Source organism: Leptonotus elevatus, chromosome 9 (genome assembly GCF_054856555.1).
Source record: "Leptonotus elevatus isolate MCC_2025b chromosome 9, RoL_Lele_1.0, whole genome shotgun sequence".
In the NCBI taxonomy this organism is placed as follows: domain Eukaryota; kingdom Metazoa; phylum Chordata; class Actinopteri; order Syngnathiformes; family Syngnathidae; genus Leptonotus; species Leptonotus elevatus.
Genome location: NC_141247.1, coordinates 18,569,464 through 18,582,254, shown reverse-complemented (window position 1 = coordinate 18,582,254; position 12,791 = coordinate 18,569,464). Strand labels below are relative to the sequence as shown.

The following is a 12,791-nucleotide window of genomic DNA, read 5'->3' as shown; positions in this document are numbered from 1 at the left end:
TTTAGTTTTAAATTGTTTTTGCATATTGCTGACAAACCATGGGGAACACATTTTGCAATGTTACATGTTCATCTATGATTATGTGGGGGGGGGGGGGGGAGAAAAGATTATCAAAATGGATTTTGAATACAGATCGTTCCCTTTTATATTTACAAACTTTCTTTATAATGGCAACTTGATTTGCACTTTTGCACATTTCATTTCATTCCAATGCAAAACAAAACAATTTCAGCCTTGACAGTCTCAAAATTGTGTTTTGTACAATCAAGTTAACTGTCAAAATGGATTAAATTGGTTGTGGCCTTCAAATCAACACCTTCTGCTTTGAGCATGGATCCTGAAAGCTATCCTTACACCATTCCCCTCCTGCCTCACCATGTGTCAGCAAACACAGCACATCGCCGACTTGAATTTTTTGGAGAGGCACGGACACCTGCTTGGTGTTGACCTTCAGCAGGATTAAACCTATCACCGTCAATGGATTGGTTTCAGCAGGACTCTAGACAGGCCAAGCACTGCTGACACCCTTGATTTGGATTTTTGCAAGCATTTCAATTTTGAGGGCTCTGTGATTATGCAATTGCATTTTTACACAAGTACGTTCCATACTTGCATGATGTCTGGAAATCAATGAATAATAAAGTGATAACACATAAGTAAAGCCTTGTAACATTATTTTTCTCCACAAGACCATTTGTTCATCAAGTTGTGGGAGAAATATCAGTATCGACCAGAATGGAGGTTTTAAAACTCAAGGCACGTAAACATCTAGTGAGCTCTACCTTAAGAAATGTTAAAAAATTACAAAATTTTTGTTTTTTACTGCAGACTTCAGGTAGTTAATTAAATTTAATCTGAGCCATTACAAGCTCCGAAGGCCATTGATAGCCCCTTATTAATTATCTAATGAATCAGGTTGGAATAATTGGACACGGCTACCTACAAATTGACCTCACACCCACTGGCGTCTATTTTAATTTGAAAGTTGTTTGCCTACTTTGAGAAAGGTGCTTTGCCAAAATGTCAGCCTCCAAGGTCCAAATTCACATTCAACTCAGGTTCCGAGACTGCCATCTGTAGGACTTTAGACAGAAGTTCAAATGACCAAATACATCCAGATATAAAAGTTCCTCAAGCTCAACTACCACCGCGGATAGCATGCAAGCACATTTATTTAATATAAAATCCCACATAGTTAAAAAAATTTTTTTACATTGGGTTATTGTTAAATATTATAATGATGATTATTATTGTGGTTATAGATTGCAATGGTGTTGAGCTACACTGCATCACACATATATTCTATATTGAGATGAGTTATTTAATTGTAATTTATTTTACAGATTATGGTCAGCATTGACCTTCCCAAATCCCTACATAGAGGAAAAATATGTAAACATCTCTCTGCATTGTTGACTCATCCATTTTCTATTCCGCTTGTCCTCATTCGGGTCATGTATTTCAGTGAAATAAACTTGTGCAATTTATATCCCACCCAAGCATTACATCACACTACAAGGGAAAATTTACTTAAAAACGGGAAGAAACAGGAATTAGTCATTTGAAAGTGAAAGTATAATTTGAGACACAAGAGGCCGCTCTTGAGGTCAAAAAGGCTACCGCGAGGTCAGGAATATCATTTTGACTGCTTGGAATACAAATAACAGCCAGGAGTAAGAGTTTCACTAGAGTATATTAACGGCCAGGCCTTCACTGTTGACACCTAGACTTGTTGCCTGTTTGTGGGTCTTGCTTCCTTCATTTTTGTCATCGGTATAGGTGAAAAGCATGTTCTTTTGACTTGAGATAAGGTCAATACTGGCTTGGCCATTGAAGAATAATGAATTGCCTTAAAAACGTTTTGAGTTTCTTTTCACAGTATGTTTTGGGTCATTTGTCATCTTCACTGTTAACTTTGCGCCATCCTTTGAGTTTTGTAGCGTTATCTTGAATGTGCATACACTTAAATCTCTATAGTAGATATTAATAAAAATAAATATGTTAACATGATTTAAACCTGTAAAACTGTTAAAATAACTCATCCAAAAAACAACAACCGAACCTTAGGACACACAGCATCAGGAGCAAGTGGGAGTCCAGTTTCAAGACGCTTCGACACTGTCACAAAGGCTGAGGGTCAAACCCACAACTCGACCACGACGGCGCTACCACTTAAGCCACGCCACACTCATGAGATGGCATCACTATGTGTGATGCCGCATGCACACTGTACTGCATACCTCTACTGCATACAGTATTGTGTACAGTTTTTAAATGTTTTCTGATCAAATCTACTGTGTTTTGTAATACATTCATTTTTAAGTTAGAGGTAGAATATGTGAAAAGTATCAATATGACTATTTAACTACAAACTCAAGAGAGTAGAACATTACCATTAAAACATACTGTACACAAAATTCAGGAAACAGATGTTACAATATCTGAAGAAAAATACACATTTCGACATGATCTAGTACTGTACACGGGACCCAAAAGTGGGTCGTGGACAACTAGTAAAAAAAACTACATGTATTCTTCTTATTTTGATTTTTTTCCTACTATAGTACAGTTGCGTACCAAGTTTACAGAATTAGGTAAGCGAAGAGAAATGAAGCTGCCTTGTGCTTTAGCAGCTAATTTCCCTCTGTAAACAAATACAACACGGCTCAGCCTCTGGCTAGCGTCATGGCGAGTGATATTTTTTTGGCAGTACATCGAAATCATTTTCAAACAGTTTTCGAAAGCATAATACACTATACATGTGTTGTCAGAGGCTCCTTTTAAACAAAATGTTCATTATTGTTAATGTCCATAAATGTCCTTGTATACATGTCCTTAAATGTTAATGTGTATGGTTCCCAATTGTTTATGCTCTGCGATTGATCCCGGGACAACCATGAACCCCACTGAGGACAAGTGCCATTGAAAATGGATGGAGAAAAGTATCCATACAGGTATCGATCACACACACATATTGACAGGCAGAGAATGCTATTCTAACCCACGGAATTTGTGTGGATGGCATGTTGAATATGGTGAGTTTTTATTTTTTATTTTTTTTAAGAATATTGGGGGAGAAAAATACACAACAGAAAGTGAAGTAATTAACATAAATTAGGCGATTAAAAATGAGCCAGAGGTATTTTAAATAAAAGCATTAAGTGCACAAAGCAACAGTTTGAACACTTTTTTTGGTTACTGAAATTAACTGGCTCACCCTGGCTTCCCTTGCTTCTGTTTACGTCTCTCACTCCAGCGTCGACGACAGATGATGACGTATGGGTGTTGTCCCGTCTCAAAGGGGCACATTTTAAAACACAGCACTTTGTGATTGATTCCTTTTCGACGGGTGACACACGTAAACGAAGTTTTTGGCGTAATGCGAGACTACGTAGACCCGAATTTTGTCACCCCCTTCCCCTTTTTAAGCGTAACATGCTAATGAGGAAAGTTATGCGCTAGCTAGCCTAGCATGCTAAAAGTCCAAACGAGGAAGGCTAATTATGTTCGTATCTTTTGAGTCTGCTCGGGTAGTAAACCAATTTTTGTTTTCTTATGGAGCGAGTTAACCATCACTTCGACTGTTTTGCGGTTTTGGTCGAGTTTATTCAACAGCGACCGTAGTAGTTCCTTAGCTCGCTCGCTAGCCCCTATCTTTGGAAGAATGAACAGAAAATACAAATATAAAGGAGCAGAAGTCAGCTGCTGCGTCAAATACTTCCTGTTCGGATTCAATATTATATTTTGGGTAAGTAAACACGGACTTTTGAATCATCTGTGATGCATGTTGTGACACGTTTGTTGATAAATGTTAAGTAGCTTTGTGTTCGAACTGAGCTACCGTAAATTAGCTTATCGTTAGTGATACAATCGTGCCAAAATGCTCTAAAATGTCCAGCAACACTCACTGGAATGGTACGTCAGTGTACAGTAGTTGAATTAATTGAAATAGGCTTATCAAGCTAATTGTAGTTGGTTCACCTAATCGAGAGCACCTCGTATTATTTGTTGAGTATGTTTTGTTACTTTTCGTTTGGTTATTGAATAAATAAGTAACAGAAAACGTAATCGTAATACACAGTTTAAAAGTAAAACACCTTATAAATTGTTGTCATTTGACACAATTGACATGTTTAAAAGGGAGTAGGAAGAAGTAAAACATCTTGTCTAGTCCTACTCCTTATTCTTTGTTTATTTTGCTCATTGATATAGGTTTTTCATCACTGATGTCACAATTTGATAAATCAAATGTATATTTTTTCACAAATCTGCACTTTGGGTCAGTCCACAATTGTGGGTGTAATTTTTTACGAATTATTGGCCAATCTAAAGTGTTGATACAATGTTAATGGTTGAGCAAACATGCCGTTGTTGGGGTATGTTTTGGCTTGACACTTTTTCATGAATTGGAAAATATTAATACCTGCTCGAGAGGACACCATCGGATTTGTTGACAAACATTATGTACATAGCAAAGCACCTATTATTAATTGTCCAACCCCCCAACAATCTTCTTATAGTCCCCATGCCTATTTCTGTGATTGCCAAACATGTTAAGTTATGAAGCAAGAGGCTGTACTTATCGCAAATGACTGCTTCTAAGTTGTCATCATACTTAAGGAGGAAATGCTACTCAAGTATTGGCACTGTTGTTTTAGGCACAAGTTTCATCTGCGTTGTGCAATCATCTGTCCACGTCATCTTTACACCACCTCTTCTTAGCAGCTGAGTTTCTCTATTCACCCCCGTGTGACTGGTTTAGTAGTATAATGTCTGTGTGACCCACGGGGTCTTCCCACACATGCTTGGATACGGCCAGGCCCTCTTCCTTTCACGTGCCCCTTTCACTCACTCCACCACTATAGAGGCTGGCCTCTGGGACAGCATTGTTTCCCTGGCTTCCCCACCCATAAATGCACAAAGAGCGATGGTGAGAACAACGACGACGGGGAGCAATGGTTGGCTGTCTTCTCTCATATATTCTGCTCGCGTCTGGCTCATCAGCCACATATACAAATGACCCTCCTCCTTATTCCCATCATTTCCTCATCACCTCCGAGTGTCCTCCAAAATTGGGGATGCTAATATCCGGGACAAATCAGAGATGACGTGAGCTTCATGTTATCAGTACTTTGAACAAATTTCTTAATTCAATAGAGATTAATCAAACAGGAAGCAATGAGTCATAGGGCTAATGTGTTGAGGCTTGTTTTGCTCTTGTTTGACACTTTGGCCAAAGTAAAAGTACTGCATCTGCACTCTTGGTTAAACAAGTCACAGCTCGTTTTTTTTTTTTTCCTGTTCGTAATCAACACAAGATGTTCTCTTGTTGCATGAGCTGTGAAACTGGACTTGTCAGACAAGCCAGCGCATTGTTGAATAGACAGCAATGGGGTTTATTCTCTTCAAATCAACCCATTTGTCTTTCCTGCTGTTCTCTTGTCAGCCTTGACAATGCTGCCTAAAATAAGACTAACATGCCCAAGAGTCTAAATATTGTGAGCAATAAAATCTTTTCTACTTGGATTCTTCCAGTGCCCATGCATGCTCGGTGCTGACAGCCAGGCATTCTCTCGCCTGGGAACAAAACACATTTTGTCGTCCCTCAGAATAGACACATTTCTCACATCCACGTAATTAATCACATTTTCTGCTTGGGCTGCTGAAATGTTTGGAAACTCGGCGTTCTGTAATTAAAAGCGTGTTAAACTCTAACCAGGTTGCTGAGTTGCTTGGATTGAGGCTGCGTCTTATTAGCCAGCACCAACTCTCGGCGCACGTGCCTATTAGGCACTCAAATGCTTATTGAGTCATGTGTGAATGTAATTACTGGACATTCATTGTCATTTTTCCTCTCTAGTCATCGTCTAAGATGGGTACTAGGGAGAGTGTATCGTTTGAATTTCATGTTAGTCGAGATGATAAAGTATATAGTGGTATGGTAATAGATTTTTGCCCCGAGTGGCACTTGAAACTCTTCTTCTGGTTTAATTAATCATCCATCTACAAACATGGATTTGGCTGTTCATATCTCATCATCTGATCTGAAAGTATTAACACAGCAAGGAGGCGTTGGAGATGTGATAGCTCAAACCTTATATGTTGTGTGCGTCTCAGTTGATCCAATAGTTAGTTGAAGATAACAGGATTAACTGACTAAGATCCGTTTAGTATTGATAATCTCTGCGTTGACACACACTGGATCAGTTACGCTCAAATCCACTTGATCTTTTTGCACCATGAGCTACTACAGTGACACGGCCAAATTATGACAGGGCTTCCTTTTCTGTAAATGGATGATTCATTCTTTCATACTCCAAAGTACCTGAGGGGTCTGTTTCAAAAAACATAATTTTTTTTCCAGATTTCATCAAACAATAGACATTTGGCATTCTATAAACCTGCAAAGGTTATAATCAGTGTATCGTATATACTTTTTTCATTATTTATTCAGGCATTTTTCGAGTCACCCGTTTTTTTTGGGCAGCAGTCTATCAACACCCTGGAGAAGGTTTGAGGATTTATTTGATCCAATATTCATGAATAAAGCCATCTTAATGAGGGTATCAGTTTCCCTGCAATAACTCAAATACTTGATGATAGCAGTGGCGCAAATAAACAGCAATGAAACCAATTAGATGAATGTAAGAAATGTTGAGACAAATATGTTCAAAAAGCGATTGAATACTTGTTTCATTAAGCGTAATACAACATGCTTGAGACAGTGTAGATTGATAAGTTCTTCATTTTTCCCCCCGTTGATGTTTAACATGCATTACACCGTCACATTACACCGTTGGGGAATTTCAAGAGGGAAGTAATGTGTATGTGTAAGTACTTTGGACAAAGGCACTTAAGTTCCTTTTAAATGCAGTGAATCAGTTATACAGACAAGTTCACTTCAATCAAGAGTTAACCTGAGCGAAAGTTTGTTTTAGTTCCCTCAAAAACTATGAGAAGGCGCATTGTCAGTTTTCAGGTGTACAAGGGTTCTGTGATCATAGACTTTATTATACAATATAGCTAGCCGCGGGATTCAGAATACAGTGAAAAATGTCTGCAAAAACGTCTCCTTTTTAAAATTATTCCGGCCTAATGCATTTATTTTTTGCTGTACACTTAACACATTTTACATTACGAGAAGAATATGAGGCAAGAGATGAACATTTCAGATTTTATTTACAGGTATCTAAATTTAGAATGGATACACAACTCTATAGAAGATTTTCTCTGGTTGAACCCAAAAAATATTTGAACAAGTGACTGAAAGTTAGAGCCATTAAATACAACCATTTTGAATGCCCCGTGGAAGCATAAGATGCCCGAACCACCTCATCTGGCCCCTCTCGATGCAGAGGATGAGGAATAGTATACCAGCGTTTGCGTTTTCACATATTTGTGGTGTTTGAAATGCTTCAAATTGTAATTATTGATGATTCATACCACATTTAGTGTCTCTGAAAGTAAATGACTGTTGTTGACTCCTCTGATGCAATCTAGTCAGACTTTGGGATGAATGGAAATGTTATTGACGTGTTTTCATAATGCTCAAGAATTCTTCAGGCGATGTAACTACAGCTGGCATCTAAAAAGATTGGACCGTACACTCTGCTAAATTATCAACAGATTCCAGTTTTGCTTCTTTTGCTCTGTTCTGCCTTATTCGCTTAGCAAACCAATTTCCTTTTAACATTCTTGTGACCATTAATAAGATAGAACAATGTCATGTGGTTTGTTGTGACACATTTTAGTATTTGGACTTTTTCTGAATATGAACGCAATTAGTGAAGAACTTTGTCGCCTAGCCATGGTCGATTCACTGTGCAGTAAAAGTTTAACAAATTCCAAGGTATTTGCATCTCATATTATTCCCACAACTTTAATGAGATCCTGATTCCTGACATACAATATAAAGTCAGGGTTTTACAACTGTAAAATAACTAAAGAAACATCTTGACTGGTGGGTTGTGACATATTTTTTTCATAGTGCGGCAATAAAGTAGTTAAGCTAGCAGGCTGTACAAAGGATATTACATTTTTTTGTAACATTTTTAATAGGAAGTAAGTAACATATTTCTGTCCATATAACAAAAGAAGCTTTTTTTTTGGTCTGCCTGCATCCCTCTGCTCATTTGTACGACAGTGATCTTTACTACTGCTATTTGTGGTAGTAAACTTTTACGTGAAAAAGAGTGTCGTAGCCTGCTGCTTGGAAAAGACAGGTGACAACGATCTGAGGGGGCTTCATTAAAGTCATTGCATTCATCTAGTGATTAAATACCGTCATCTGGTTGTGTAAGTGAGTTTGGTTTTGTTCTAAGAACAATGCACATTTAGAGAAAAGACTATCTGACCATTCAGTTTCTGCACCGCTTATCCTGGTCAGGGTCGTGGAAAGTTGGAGCCAATCCCTGCAGACACGAGCAAAAGGCAGATGACATCCTGAACTGGTAGCCAGTCAATCACAGGGCACATATAGAGAGAGAATCATTCACATACACGCATTCTCACCGTCACAAGTGTATCACTATATGCCGTCAGTGACTGAGAAAAGACCAGAATGTCTTAATATTTATTTATATCTCATCATTATTTTTTGTCACACAACTAAGTGCATGTTCCCTCAAGTAGCAATTGCCCACACCCAGTCAGCTAGACATGTGATTCATGCAGACACTTCTCTCTTATCAGCAACAGCTTGAAGTGCAGTTGTTCCTCTTTGGGAGAAAAGCTATTGTCTGATTTGTCCATTAATTTTGTGATGTACAGTTCTTTGAACACATGGCTTCACATCAGTGGCAGCCATCTTTATTTGTGAAAATCTATTATGTCAAACCTTCAAGCTCAAGTAAACATGAACCAGCAGTTTTGATAGTTATTTATCGTTGCGGTCTGATTGCAACCATGTCACATTTTTTTTTCCAAGAGCAAGCGATGACAGCAAAGTATTGGATTAAAACACCAAAAACAGCAGTTATCAATGTACTTTGTAGGGGTGTTAAAAAAATTGATTCGGCAATATATCGCAATGTTACAGTACACAATTCTCATATCGATTCAATATGCGATGTTAAAACATCAATTTTTTTGACAGAAATAATCAACAAAACGTCTTACTCAGGGTTAGGGTTCACACTTTAAGCATGGAAGAATGCTGTATTAACTCTTTGACCGCCATAAACGTTATAAAACGTTTAGCATAAACCTAGGGAAGGGCGCCGAGGACGTTAAAAGACGTCCCCTATGTTTTTTTGTTTTTTTTTGAAAACGGGTGCAGGAAAGCCTTGGGCAGCTGTGCTGAAAGTATCAGGCAGATCTGATTAGTAAAAGACTCGTTTTGGCCCCTAGAGGGCAGCGATGACTCTCTTTGCACAAGGTTGGATGGGCCGCCCACCGTGGGCGTCAGTAGAAGACGTGAGGCGGAGCTAGAGTGTTGAGGAGACAATGGCTGATGAAGCCACAATGGCTGACCAAGCAACCGGTTGCAAGCAGCTCATGCTTGAGCATTTTTTTCAAAGACGGAAAGCATCAATCAATACTAAAAAGCGCATTGATGTCGACGATGATGATGACTCCGAGCTTGACGCCAAAGTTGGAAGCCTTGACGCGACTGTTATGATCACGTAGTAAGCCTCACCGGCTAAGCATGGCTAGCGCGGCTAGCGCTGCTAAGGCCGGAAAACGCGCACAATAACCGACCGGGTACTTCTACACAATCGGACATTCGATCGGGCGACGGAGAGTTGGCATCGACCAATGCAGATTGATGATGATGATGATGATGATGACGACTCCGAGCTTGACGCCAAAGTTGGAAGCCTTGACGCGACTGTTATGATCACGTAGTAAGCCTCACCGGCTAGCGCGGCTAGCGCTGCTAACGCCGGAGCTTTCACATGCGGACATTTTGTCGGACAATGAAGAGTACCCCGAGTCCAATGCATATTCATCGGAGGAGCGGGTACAGTCTGATCACGGAGAAGACACTGTTTCTGGACTACGATGCCACCATGAATGGAGTAGATAAAATGGATCAGAACATCTCTTACAACCCGGTGTAGCAACTGAAGGACACGAGGAAGCGAGACGTAACGAAACCGTACCGAAACCGTAGCATGATCCTGATATTAGACTTGATGGCAACACACACTGCAGTATATACTTGCTATTCCCCGGAAAAAACGGCCTGCAAGAAAGTGGAGCACGCGAAGAGGCAATCTGTTGTGCAAATGCTGTTGCGTCTTCTTGCACGCAGGAGAGTGTTACAAAAAGAAAAACTGTCGTTGAAACATCCACATATTTGTAAATAGTACCACAGTTGCACACATTTGTAAATAGTTTGCCAAATTGTTGTCAAATTGTTACACTGTTGAATGTAAATAAACGTATTTTGCTATCAAAAAACACTTTTTCATTCTTGGTGGTAGTGTTTTATAGAAGTAAAGCACTATTTAGGTGTTTGTGGCATCATTCATGGACAAAAAGAAGTGTAAAATTCACTAGAATGCATGAAATAATATCGTTTCACTAAAAGCTTGATTTCTCCGTATTTTGGTCCAAAACAGGTGAAATTGGGTCAAACTAACCATTTTCTATTGTTGATTACTAAAGAACGGAATAAGGTAGAAACAAACTTTTTTTTTCTGATGAAAGATGAAAGTCCAATCAATCAATCTCATAGTCCAAACAGAACATTTTCTGTGGACCTTGAAAGATCAGTCAAAATGCTTAAATCGGCTGGCACTGACGGCATCCCTTTTCTGAAAACGTCTGGCAGTCAAAGAGTTAATGGAGCATTAAGCCTTAATATTTGATTTCAATGCTGTTCAAACATTAAAGAGATTGCAAACGGTTTGTTAAATACAGTTTCAGTTTCAGATAAAAAAAATATATTTTCATACAAATCTTACAGTGTACAACTACAAGTTTACTGATTAGTATTTTCCAAATAAGAGTAAAAAAAAAAATCGCAATAACTGATTCATATCGGGATTAATCGAATCTGATCGTGACCTATGAATTGTGACACAGATCGAATCGCCAGGTACTATGCAATTCACACCCCTAGTACTTTGTAGTTTAATGTTTTGTATTAGTCCCAAAAAAGGGCACATGTAAATGCAACACTTTTTATAATGAAAAACTAGGGTCACTCATCACACATTAGAACCGCAAATACATTTATAGAGGGCTGTCTAAAGTAGGCACAGCTCATCTGTTGTCTGACATTCAGACGTCTGTCAACTTGTCAACCGCCATTTCAATCTGCGCAGTGCGCTCTTACAAAAGTAAGGCAGAATCTTGCACAATGACTAATCCAAAGGACTTGTCTTGATCACAAATGCATCGTGTCCTTGTTGCACTCCTGCCAAATGGCGTCGCGGTTTAAACTAACATTGAACACCATTTATTTTTGTGGGTAACTGGAGCCTCAACTCAGCTCACTTTGGGCAAGCGGTGGGGTACACCCAATCACGGGCCATATATAGAGAAACCAACATTCTTGATTGAACTGAAGCAACATCTATTTGGGAAGAGAGGGTGAAATACGAGTAGCAAGAGACTCAAACTGCACATGGTAGTTTGACACTGCATTTTTTGCTTGCAAATAAAGCAACAAATGGACAAAGCAACGGCTGGTCACTCGACAAACTCAGTTGTCAAGGTACCACTTTATTTGAAAAAGGATTTAATAGCACCTCAAAATTTTCCGTATCCTATTCCTATATACATGACTAATTTTAATTATGGCAATTTTTAGCAGCTGCTCCCTTAAAGTAGAGTAGAATGATACACATTATTAGATTAGATTAAATATTATTTTTTTAGGTTAAACACAGAAACATTGGTTCTTGTCTAATCATAATCAAAATATAATTGTATTTTGTGGTTTTATATGATAAATTGTAGTCCAATAAAAGAGCCATCTTAAAAATCCCTGCAAGTCTTTGTTTTTGTTTTGTTTTCCCAACAGTGAGCCCAGCATACATCCCTCACAGGGACAGGAAGCTAATGCTGGAAAGATTTTTCCCTAATCCTCCGGATATCGCATCCTCAGCCTCTTAAGTGGCCTGGAGCAATGAATTCAACCTGCAAATGCAATGATTAAGTCTGTCTACAGGACATACTGTCAGAATTTAGTTCCCTTTGAAGCCTCAGAAAACCTGTTTTCCAGATTTAGCTCTTTGCAATGAGATTAATTTCCACATGGAGACATTGCAGCATTATTTTTCCTGTTTGTGTTCAGATTCATAGTTGTTCATAAGTTTATCGTATACTTGTTATATTGTTAGTGTTCTGTCTGACAAATGCCCGTTTTCTTTGCGCTTTGTTTTACAGTTACTGGGATCAGCATTCCTTGCCATAGGCCTGTGGGCATGGGCGGAGAAGGTACGTTTCAACACACGCATACAAACATACAGTTCTCACTGGTATAGATTGCATTCTTCCAATATTTTTACTCTGACATGCAGAAACGAAATGCAGTAAAACAGTGGATATGAAAGGGTTTGAAAAGGTGACTTTTTAAACTTTAAGAAGATAGCACTTTTTATTTTAAACCCACGCTTGTTTCATGTCCGCATGCGCTTTACGGTATAAATTATATACATTTGGTTCACGGTAAAAATGTGTTGGTAAAGCTTGTTGGTGATGTCATCGTATCTGCCTCAGCGTGTCAGTGGCTTAATGATCAGAGCAGGAGGAGCTGGTTAAAAAAAATGACGATACATCAGTGAATTTGAAAAGTAATACTAAGTGAAGATATGTCAGTCAGTCTCCAAAAACGGGTG

At 38.8% G+C, this 12,791-nt stretch overlaps 1 protein-coding gene across 2 annotated transcripts in view; it reads left to right on the top strand.

The window, feature by feature from the left end:
* Positions 1 to 3,258: 3,258 nt before the first annotated feature.
* The window catches only part of tspan17 (tetraspanin 17), a 39,474-nt gene continuing 29,941 nt past the window's right edge, over positions 3,259 to 12,791 (top strand). For both annotated transcript variants that reach the window (XM_086085506.1, XM_086085505.1), the window contains exons 1-2: positions 3,259 to 3,748; positions 12,340 to 12,390. In XM_086085506.1, coding sequence (XP_085941632.1) covers positions 3,665 to 3,748; positions 12,340 to 12,390 — 135 coding nt within the window. In that variant the 5' untranslated portion in view covers positions 3,259 to 3,664. The remainder of the gene's footprint in view (positions 3,749 to 12,339; positions 12,391 to 12,791) is intronic.